General features: G+C 36.2%; 2 protein-coding genes across 2 annotated transcripts in view; one reads left to right on the top strand and one right to left on the bottom strand.

Moving 5' to 3' along the window:
* LOC117113262 (R-spondin-3-like) overlaps nucleotides 1–4,266 on the top strand; it is a 28,006-nt gene extending 23,740 nt beyond the window's left edge. The window contains exons 5-6 of the mRNA XM_033256561.1: nucleotides 1,708–1,893; nucleotides 2,679–4,266. Of these exons, the coding sequence (XP_033112452.1) occupies nucleotides 1,708–1,893; nucleotides 2,679–2,881 (389 nt within the window). The 3' untranslated portion in view covers nucleotides 2,882–4,266. The remainder of the gene's footprint in view (nucleotides 1–1,707; nucleotides 1,894–2,678) is intronic.
* A 5,765-nt stretch (nucleotides 4,267–10,031) lies between these two features.
* The window catches only part of LOC117113245 (vesicular inhibitory amino acid transporter-like), a 13,102-nt gene continuing 11,601 nt past the window's right edge, over nucleotides 10,032–11,532 (bottom strand). Inside the window, exon 2 of the mRNA XM_033256539.1 lies at nucleotides 10,032–11,165. Within this exon, the coding sequence (XP_033112430.1) occupies nucleotides 10,032–11,165 (1,134 nt within the window). The remainder of the gene's footprint in view (nucleotides 11,166–11,532) is intronic.

Consider the following 11,532-nt stretch of genomic DNA (forward strand, 5'->3'; position numbering starts at 1 on the left):
TGCCAATCGACAATAAAATTAAAGTTTTTCAATTTAAATTTATGCATAGAATCGTTTTCACCAATGTAAAATTGTTTAAGATTGGTCTGGTAAAGTCTGAACTATAATCTTTCTGTAATAAGGAAAAAGATCATCTCTTACACACGTTTGTCGAGTGTAGAATCAGTCTTCCTTTGTGGGAAACTACTAAAGAATTTATCTTTAATGAAACTAATACAGTAATTAATTTTGACACAAAAAGTATCTGCTTTGGAGAGCCTGATTTACCACCAATTGTTAATTCTTTCATATTGTTCACTAAATATTATATCTATAGCTGTAAATTACAAAATATAATTCCTCATTTCAAGGATCTAAAACTCAGACTAGAAAAAATATAAAGATGTACTCAGACTCTTGAATTGATTCTCCCTACTGTATTGTAAACTCAATGGCATGCTTATTATTATTTCTTCTGTTTTGTTATTGCTGTTGTTGGTATTATTGTTGTCATTATTATCAATGACAACAATGATGACAACAATAATAATTTGTTTTTCTTGTACAATTGTATTGTATTATATTGTTATGTCTATTTTTTATTAAGGCTTTTTATTATTTTTTTCTGTTAAATGTTATGAATGTATTATTTCCCTTAATTGCGGTATCCACTAGATACGGGTGTCCAAAAGACTACGGTATTGATTTTTGCATGCTGACGTCGCAAGCGCATCGGTCCATCCAACGTTAGTGCCGATTCCCTCAGTCTGCCACTGACAATCAGCAGTCAGTGGGGATGGATTTGATGTGCAACGGTCACTTATCTCTAAAATGATAGCAGGGGGTGGGGGGATTGCTATAAGCCGTCTTTAGACGGTCTTAACGGTTAGCAAGCTATAATCGTGACGTTACTACAGTCTATGATTCTAGACCATTACTATACCGCAGTCTAACCAGTTAGCCGTCTTAAACTTTAAATCCTACTCGGAGGAGGCTTAAAAGGGTCTTAAATCATTTTCATCATGGCGTTCTGCTGATTAATTCAATGTCAGTGCAATGGCAAGACCAGGCCCAGATCGTCAAAGTCGGAGAATCGAACGACGAATATTCCGCACGCTTTTCAGCGTCTGTAAAAATAGGTCTGCGTTTATTTACGTTCATTTTCGATACATTTGCGTGCGTCAAGCACGCATGACGTCGCCCTCAATCTTACGTTACCAGGGAGTATACTCTTTTAATACTTTTTAATAATAAATTTAAATTTAACGTAATGATTATTTTTCAAATCATCTAACCATCCGATGCGACTGTTAACTTCCTTGTTAGTGATGATCGACGTCATATCTATATAACAATGCGACAACATAATTTAAACAAATGCTAAGAGAAACTTGTCTAAACTGGTACGTCACTTAAACCCCCAACATGGCATCGGTGACTTCACTTTCTTCTGTACAATGATTGGCCGATGAGCAATCCAGTTACTATTTAGTAGATAACTGTGGCAACCGTCGGTGACGTGTGCATACCCGGCTACCGGCTTACGTGTAATAGGCTCTACACGTACGATATGGTACCGTACATTATAACAGACAATTATCTGCATTCTATAAAATGATGAACTGATTTAAGCGGATTTAAGAACACATAAGGTTAGCATAATAATTTCAATTTAACCATATTGGGTTGAGGTGTATGAAATTCTGTAGACAACATTTTATCTTGCAGTCGATTGTGAGGTCACAGATTGGAGCTTATGGGGGCCGTGTGGCAAGAATGGGAAATACTGTGGTTACAAATGGGGGCTGCAAACTCGAACAAGAGATATTATAGTAAAACCTACGCCGAATGGGAGTGCCTGTCCGATTATATCAGAGAGAAGGCAATGCCGATTGAAGAGGCGACGTTGTTCAGGTACGTCCGGTATTGTATTGTACATAATCTTCAAATCGCGGAGCTAACATTTGTCTTACGCTATCACATTAAAGAATCAAGGCAGTTTAAGGCAGGGGCGCCGCAACCTACAGCCGTAATATAGGCGTTGGTTCAAGATGCAGACAATGGTTCTGGTGGTAGAGCAATTTCTCGGATAAGGGCTATAAACTGTAGGCCCAATGTACACAATATCTCGTGTGCACTGTAAGAAACCAGTATCTCATTTGAGACAAGTATTGGGATACTCCGGTATATTGGTGTACTGACAACCCCTGTGGTGGATAACGGGAATCATTTGGTACCGGTTTACCGGTGGCATAGACACGAAGGAACCATTAGTAGGGGCGATGAAAGTCACTGAACGAGCTACTAATCCACACTTCAAGCACCATGAGCATCGATCGATACCGGCGATATACAAATCTACACTATTATTGTTATATTATTATTATTATTATTATTATTATTATTATTATTATTATTATTATTATTATTATTATTATTATTATTATTATTATTAGTATTATTATTACAATTATTACTAGAGAAGCTCACTTTACCTTCGTGTAGATTAGATATTTTTTGTTTACCTATGCCAATCCATTCATCAACTCTTCATCATCTTCACATCATGTTCACTCTTTTATACAACATAGCTTATAATGACATGTTTCTTTTTTCAAAAGTAAAAATGTTCGAAGTAGATACGCCATTGCATAATGACCATTAACATCACCCGATATTATTATGTTTGTTCTCACCAGACACGTTTCCAAATGCTGTAGATGATAAGGACAATAATAAGAGGAAAGATGGAAAGAAAAAGAAAGGAAAGAAATCCAAGAAAAACAGAAGACGAAATAAGAGAAAAGATACACGTAGAACTAAGTCGAAAGATAGATACTTAAACCCAACATTGAAATACCAACCAACATTCGAACGTCTTGAAGGATGGGATATGAGATAACATGGTGCGGAGGATAAGTGCTTAGATTGGAATTTCAATAGACTTTTAAAAATTCGTTTAGGCGCATGGACCAGGAATCTAAAATAGCGATATTCATCGCTGTCAAATTAAATGATAAGTGGCAATCCTTACACAACATTATAATGCTCACCTAAGCAGATCCAGGAAGGAGGTAGAAGGGGCCAGAAAGTCAATTTTACAAATGAATGGTCAAGACTACATCAGTCCCGCCATGGTCGCGACTGAAGTACGAAGGTTTAGGTCTATAAAGTTTTGAGTCCATACTGCAGAATTCTTCGTTCGGCAGGATAGCATCTTGCCCACCAATATATCTCCACTGTATTTGGGACAGCTTCGCTGAAATTATCATCCGAGGCGCAGAACAACTTGTGGCTATGGCTCAAATATAATATTTGATGTAGACTGAATGAAACTAAACATAAAATATATGCTGCTATACAAGACCACGTGACTATGACTGCCGATTTTGGACCCGTACTGCGACTTTAATCAACATGTTAGGATAAGTGTTAACGGGAATTCATAACAAAACTATCTACTATATTGTTAATATAGTTAATAATGATTGAATATGGGCCTATATATATATATATATATATATATATATATATATAATATATATACATATATATATATAATATATATATATCGATTGATTAGGCCTATATATATAATTCATTTTTATTTCCAATATATATTTGAGAAAATAAATTATCTTGTAAGTTATTTATTTTTAAACATATAATAGTTGTAAATACGTAACTTCATTATTTTGATTAACAGCCCCCTCTATAATTATGCCTACATTTTAAGAACTGCTTATACGACTTAATGTACAGAACCACTCTGTGAGTATTTATATATTATCTAAACTCACCTGTATTTGTCTGATTTTATATTTTAAACTGTAGCATACATGAATTTATCATGTTTGATATCATTATTATTTATCATAATAATGTTCTGAACTATGTTTATTTTCTTTTAGAATGGATTTATTCGGTGTAAACACTAAGGATATCCCACCAAAGTCTGAAGAAGACCTATTTCTAGTTGGGTCCTTAGAGCATAGTGCTTACAATTATCACAACTACATACTCAATTGCATTAATATAAACGTTTAAATAATATTATCATAATTAAAATATCCTTGTCGTTTATTACCACATTTGCAAGCATTGGTTGTCAATCAGGAACCACGCTTTATAAGATGATTATATGTTAAGTGTGAGAATGTCAAATTAAGCATTAAGTTTAAACAGAAAATACATGATAATATTTAAGTGCATACATACACAGCGTTTCAAGAGTTTTTCGAAGATTGTATAGTTTTATGTCGATTAAATATGACAATGATCAATTAATGATTTTTCTTATCATTTATTAGTAAGGAACTTCGACACCTATGTGATATCATTCGCAAAGCATGATCGATTAGTATCCTATAAAAAGTTCCACAAGTATCAAATTACTATAGGCCTACCGTAAATGCTCGCGGCGCTTATACTTTTTTGGAGGCTTCGGTGCTGCGCTTATTCGAGAGCCGCACTAGACCTGATAGGTAGGAAACTCACAATCACACGAGCATCGGCTTTGCGAAAAGAACAAATTTGATAATGAAATCTAGGAGCGTTTAGAGATATAGTAAGCGAAAATTACACCTCCAAGAAAGGAGGCGAAACAATTAGGATGTTAGAGTAATGCGCGTTAAAACAATAAATTAAGGAAAACTTTAAATCCTTCGAAATGAATGTTAAAAAAGTAATTTTCTAAACGATCGACGCGTGGTTAAAGGGTCCTGGCACTATTTAACTTAACTTCTTTAAATACTTCCACCTAATTATCTCTCAGTTATCCAATTGTTTAGGGTTTCTGGAATGGCTTCAATGTGGCGAAAAAATTGCAATAAGACATACAATTCGCGAGCTCTGTAGTGTTGGTATAAATGCAAACGGTGAAATATTTATGCCACACGTCCTCTTATATTCATAAATGTATAACATCAATTAGTTTGGAGTTAAGTAACCGACCATGGCAATAAAAGAAAATTAAGAATCTGATGTAAAACTATGTGTACAGTACTATTATGCCTATGCGATTGAAAATCATTGACTGAACGTTATGTACGTCGACTCAAGTGCCGAGAAAGGATAGGCATCATAAAAAAGGTGATATAGTGAAGACAATTTTCGTCAGCACATACATTGTTAGCTCTGGAGAAATCTCTAAATTCAAATTGATTTCGCGCCAAAGCTAAGTACACCCTATACCTAAACAATAATGACCACAAAGTACAAATTTCAAAATCACTAATTTATCAACTTATATCAGAATGATGTATATAGTCGTCGTTATATGTACAGTAAAAATAAAAGTCAACATACTACATATTTTAACTGACAATGCTAACAGTCAGGTAACTTCTTCGGTCACCATAACACCGAAATACTTTTAGTCCCACGAGGTGCTTCGACCTTCGATTAAACAGGGAAAAAATCATCAAAGCACAATAGGGATACTAATACTATGAATAATTTTATCATTTGAAAGGATATTTACCAATAATTCAAAATACTACACTTCGAAGTTGCTAGTCTAGTCAACCAAAGCATAAGGCTAGCTAATGTAAGTACAGCTGCTTAGATAAAGCAAGGAGAGCCAACACATACAGTACATACTAAAACCATTTATGCATAGGCCTACCCGTGCTCGGCACGGTGTTGAATGTGTCGAGAAAGGTGGTGATCATGTACATTGTTGAATGGGGAAGTTGAAGAGGCAATCGTTCCGATGTTATGGTTACCATGTCATTATTTTTCTGAAGGACGTCTTTGTAGTTAATGTTTTGAGTGTTTTTGCAGCACACTGTAGTCCTTGTGGGGAATTATTGTGCAGTGTCATCAAGGGTGGATCCAGAATGTTTCAAATGGGGAGGGGGGCGCACAACAGTTTCAGAATAATTGAATAAGCGAATAGCACATATATTGCGTTGAAATTTAAAAAAAAATAGTGGCAAAACGGGGCAAGAGTCCTTCCAAGTGACGTCCCTCTCACCACTGGATCTTCCCCTGTTGCTTTGGGCTACCCTCTTGTAAGTGAAAGTACAGAAATATACAGCAGGCCTAGCCTAGTTGGGCATAAGAGAAGTGTTTGTCTTGAATCAAGGTGGATGCATGTAAGGCTTATCCGAACCTACTGACATTCAAAAGAACCCGTAATTTAAAGGTATTGATTGGTGGAGCTGGCTTGACCCTATCTATTTTAATGTACTATCCAAATCGACCCCGATTCGAGAGATAAAGGATAGGCCATAGGTATGCTAACTACAGCTAAGCCTAGCCTAGGTATAGGCCTATCTGTGATCGACATCATCATAGGCTTGGGTAGGCCGCGCCTAGTCTGGAGAGCCTAGGGCTGTGCCTATAGATAGGCCTGTGTAAGGCTAGCCGGTATGGTTAGGCCGAGGTTATATCATCATGGCTTGTGCCCAGTGTATCTTTATTTTTACCTGATCGACTTCTAAAACATGCCATTTATTGCTGATGTTTTGTGCCATAAAACTACAATACATCCAGTATAATGCAAAATGGGTACTCCGAAGAGGGAACATGCTTGTCACCCATTTTGTTGACGAACGTGAGAAGTACTGGGCGGTGACGTAATGAAGCTGCGAAACATAGGCCATATTCGACTAGTCGTTCTTCGTTAACCCACGCCCACCTGCGCAGTGGTAAAATCACGAAGACGACCTGTAATAGAAAACTGGTAAATACTCGACAAAACAAAATGGCTGCATAGTTACGGCGATGCACGCTGCGTAATCAAGGCTGCTTCGGATTGTGGCAGTATGGGTTTTCGTATAAAATGTTTTCATCCAGTTTTTGAATTCTGTTAGCCTACAATTATATTTTGAATTTGTGGGTAAATATTATAATTTTTATTTTCTGAAATTTAATCTAAATTATATTAACGCAAATGTTGTTGTGCATAATTTAACGCTGATTAACGCATTCTGGTTACGTTAATTTTCGTTGTCAACGAAGTCTTTTTACGAACCAGTCGAATGAAAATAATACTCAACGAAAATTCGCACTCAACGAAATGAACCAGTCGACTAAGCTTAATGACTAGTTTTTTCACGGCCTGACTCGATAATTTTTAGACCTGAGCATTGCAGTACAGAATAGATGTGATTAATTGTATTTACGTGACGTAAGCAACTTTCGAAACAGGTACTTTTCGGTGGTTTTTTGATGTTTTTCGTTGTTATCCAATATCCAGCCTTAAAAAAAGTAGCGGAATGTGGTCGTGACATACAGAAGCACCAGTGTATGAGATATGAGCACATTCCTCAGAGGAGATAGCGGAAGTTACGCGGTGGCGATTAGTAGAATTAATAGATTAGTACGGTATTCAATTCAATGGTGCCGAGCAATCATACGCTCAGAACTTTTCCAGCGATAGAGGGCGATGTGTGAAAGTTTCCTGTCGGCATAAACTTTCAGCGTTAAAGATGTTCATACATGCAAATGGTGGAAATAGGGAAAGTGGAATTATCGTCAGATAGGCCTAAATGATGATCGGTTCTTTGCGAAAAGTTTATTTTTCTGTTTTATGGTGGAAAAATCTTGTGTATAAGAACAGCATTGTTCTGATATGGGAAAAGTAAAATTATATTTGATTAGCAGTTACTATTTGAATAAATTACGAAAATGGCCGCCCTCTATAAATGAAATTTATAGAGGGTGGCCATTACATTTTGTTTAACATGGATGCAGAAGTAACATGTGATCATGATACAAAACCAAGTACAAGATAAGTTCTTTGTATACTTCTTTATTATTATATCTCAACTCAACATATTCCTTTCTCTCATTACATTAACGAACACAGTTCAAAATTACAAAGTCAGTACAATAGACTACGTTTACTATCGAGATACATCTTGTTGGTAGTGAAAATAATACATTTTTCATTTTCATGAACTATATTGGTCTATCTAAACCGTGGACTGTCAAACATACATTACAAGCAACAGACACACGATTCTCTGCCAGAATCAGTAAAATGTTATAAACTAATACATCTGTATATAGCTGTTATTACTTACCATCTCGCAATAAGATGTCGTTCCAATAGGTTTTTATGTAGTTAGATAATTTCTTTACCGAAATAACTTAAAATAATTGGGTTTACCTAGCATTAAAAGACACCAACTGCTTAATAAAAGCATAATTATTTGGCATTGCATCTGTTGTATGTTAGGCCATATCTCATATTTAACCATTCACTGTACGTACAGTAGTGTGATACCCTATAATCCTTAGGGAAAATGCTTAGGAAAATGCATCTGTCTACTCTACTCAATAATATTGTGTCACAAAAATTGCAGAGCACTTTTCTTGAAAGCACTCTTTTTTTGTCAAACTTTGTTCATACTGTGTGTGACCTTTGTTTATGAACTCTCGCACAAGTTGACACTACCTATGTTTAACGTACATTGCTCTTCATTATCTTACTTAAGCCTGCTTTGCATTAGAGTAATTTATCCAACGCAAGGCCTAATGTCAGTCACCACTTGAAATTTTAGTGAACATAACTGTGCATTACACAAGTACTAAATCAGAGGCAAAAAGTATGCAAATATTTGCTGACACGGCCTGGGGTACACACGCCTCGAGTCGCAGCTCAAATGACAAGATTTTGCAAGAGGGGTTGGTAGTGAAACAACCGCCGCGACTTGCGCTAATTATCTTACGTGTGTATTTTGAAGCGCACTATAAATTTAAACCAAGCGTTCGACTCTCACAAAGTAACGATAGGCATATTGTAGAGGGCGATGTTTGGCTTAGAGCAGGAGTTTTAACTGTACAGTTAAAAACCCGTGTGCAAACACATTAATTTAATCATAGGTTATTTACTTTTTTGAATCATTATTTGGTTTTCAATACTAGATTAGTTATACTCCAACAACTGTTTATTAAGCGATATTTTCATCTCAATTACGTCAACGAATAACTAAGCAATATTATTGTAATACTGTTGTGAAAGCGACTTTTAGTAAGGTACTAATGTAGTTCAGTTTAGAATGGTATGATACAAATTCTTTCAGATACGACCACACTCAATCGTCAATTACTAGAAGAAACTGAATGATGTTCTTAAACTGCTTCCTTTTGAGAACTTGCGCAGTGATTTACCGTATGTGTACGTAGTGAAAGGAACAAATCTTTTACAGAAAAAAAACAAAAAACAATAATTTGAATGCTAGAAACTAAAGCCGGCCACACACTACGCTCGACGGTCTTCGCCAACGCGATCCTCTAGATAACGCACGCCACAACGCGAGCGAAACAGATCGTTTTTAATGACGATTCGGTTAGACTGCCATCGACAATCTACATACGGTGTCGCGTCGTCTAAGGCTTACAGGGAGCGGAATTGGATTCGTCGGCTGACGGTCGTACGATCGACAGTCGTACGACGCAGTGAGTGCCCGGCTTTAACCACCAAGATACATCTGAATTCAAATTTCCGACCAGTTTTACCGCTCCAATGGTATATCTAGGCTTATAAATTTAATATAAGTTGCACCATCAAACATAATTATGTCTACATGAAATATTTCTCGTCAAACGTACATAATTCATATACATAATTCTTTATTATCCTAGGCTACGTTTCCCTTTACCAATATTATACACAGCTTCACTTTAAACGTTGAGTAAAATTGTATTTCATAATCTGTAGTTTGATTATTATATCTTATGAGCTCCAACTTTAATTTCATACTTCTCATCAGATAAGAAATACGATTTATAGAAAACAAAGTATGAGAGAAACCCAACTGACGAGGCCAACATAAAGTAAATACATTTCGTAGACGTTGTCTCCTCGGAGGAAGATCCGTACAAATAATTGCCACCCAGAGAATCCAATTTATCAGTAAATTATTATAATGTGATCAAGTATGCTACAATCAGTTCGCTAATGAAGCGACGCAAGAAATTAACTTTGGCTTTAAAAAGGTAACTTTTCTTTATTATTATCATTATTAAGAATAATAAAAGTAACAATAATAATGTAATACATCAGGCTTATTATATATATATATATATATATCTGTCTCTTATACACGACCTATAGAACCACAAGCTGCCCCGGTGATCATTATCAAAATGTGAAAAACTTTGTAGTACCATGGTGTTACGTCCCATTTTATTTTCAGATGGAACCAACATGGCCAGACGAATGACAGCATGGTACCAGTGAAACTTCCTATAAGTCCCATTAAGACACCAAAATGCGGAATGTAAATAGCTAAGACAAGAGTGAACACAATCGGCAGGCTACGTAGAAAAAGCGCCCACACATGTAAATATCCGTCCTGGGCAAAGCATGACGGGAATGGTGTCGTCGGCATCCCCTGAAATAACGCCCTCTCTAGCAATTCGACAGCCGCGTAGTACGGAAGAGGGTACGATAATAACGCCTTTATTACAAGGAAAATATTCACGAAACCCTTAAACATTTCTGATGTTAGGTTTTCTGTGATGACATCACTGGTGTCACGCCCCCAAACTAAAAAACATAGGTAGGCGAATAGCATCTTAAAGAATCCTGCGGCTGCATGAGTCCAATACATCATCTTTTTGAACTCTCCACGATTCGACATACTTCCTTCTAAAGTTGGCAAGAAGATATGAGATGTATAACTGAATATAACTATCCCGAGAGAGACTGGGAAATCATGGATACTAATGCGGTAGTCGACCTCCTTCCACTGCCAATTATTAGCTTTCGTTAGGCAATAGCCCAGTATAACAACATTGATAATAATATGTGCAACAGTGCATCCAAAGCTAAGTCGGGAAACGGCTTTCAAATTAATAAGAAATGCGCACGGTAGTACGAAGAAACAACAGATAATCGTCCAGCTTTTTAGCGGGAAAGAAGTTTTAATTGTACTGTCCATAAGATCGCCACAGAGAACAAGGTACAGAATACAAGTCATGATAAGTTCTATGAATTGGGCGGTATACACTATTCGTGCGGCGAATCTGGCGCCCCATACTTCTTGGGCGATTTCAACATAGGTCTCACGAACTCGGATTTTCTCCCCTGTAACAGGATCGACGTCATAGAGACATTCAACCAATAGAAGGCCTGTGTAACATGTTATGACTGCGGCAAATAGCAGAAAAAATAAACTCCAATAACCTCCATGAAGTACGGCGTACGGTAGTGCAACCAAGAACATACCCTAAATAGAGAAAAGGAGAGAGAAAAAGGTATCGTATAAAAACTATTATAGGTACAGTTTTTTTTCTTTTAACGAATGGAGTCAGAAATATTTCGTAACACAGGTAAACATAATATGTCAACAAATTATTGGCAAGTGATTGGAACAGTGCTCAAATAAAGTGATACGATGTTGATTTACATAATAATATTTATATAATATAAAAATATAAATGTATATATATTCTATATATAATATCTTTAAATTTTGCTTTTAAGTTTGTTTCTTTATTACTATCGTATCAAAACATTAGCTAGCTGGCTGATTTGTACATTTATGGTGTTTCATGCTGCAATAACAAAAATGGGGGTGTAATAATGCATATAAT

The sequence above is a fragment of the Anneissia japonica genome, unplaced genomic scaffold (genome assembly GCF_011630105.1).
Source record: "Anneissia japonica isolate Jap-2015-1 unplaced genomic scaffold, ASM1163010v1 scaffold287593_len981703_cov172, whole genome shotgun sequence".
In the NCBI taxonomy this organism is placed as follows: domain Eukaryota; kingdom Metazoa; phylum Echinodermata; class Crinoidea; order Comatulida; family Comatulidae; genus Anneissia; species Anneissia japonica.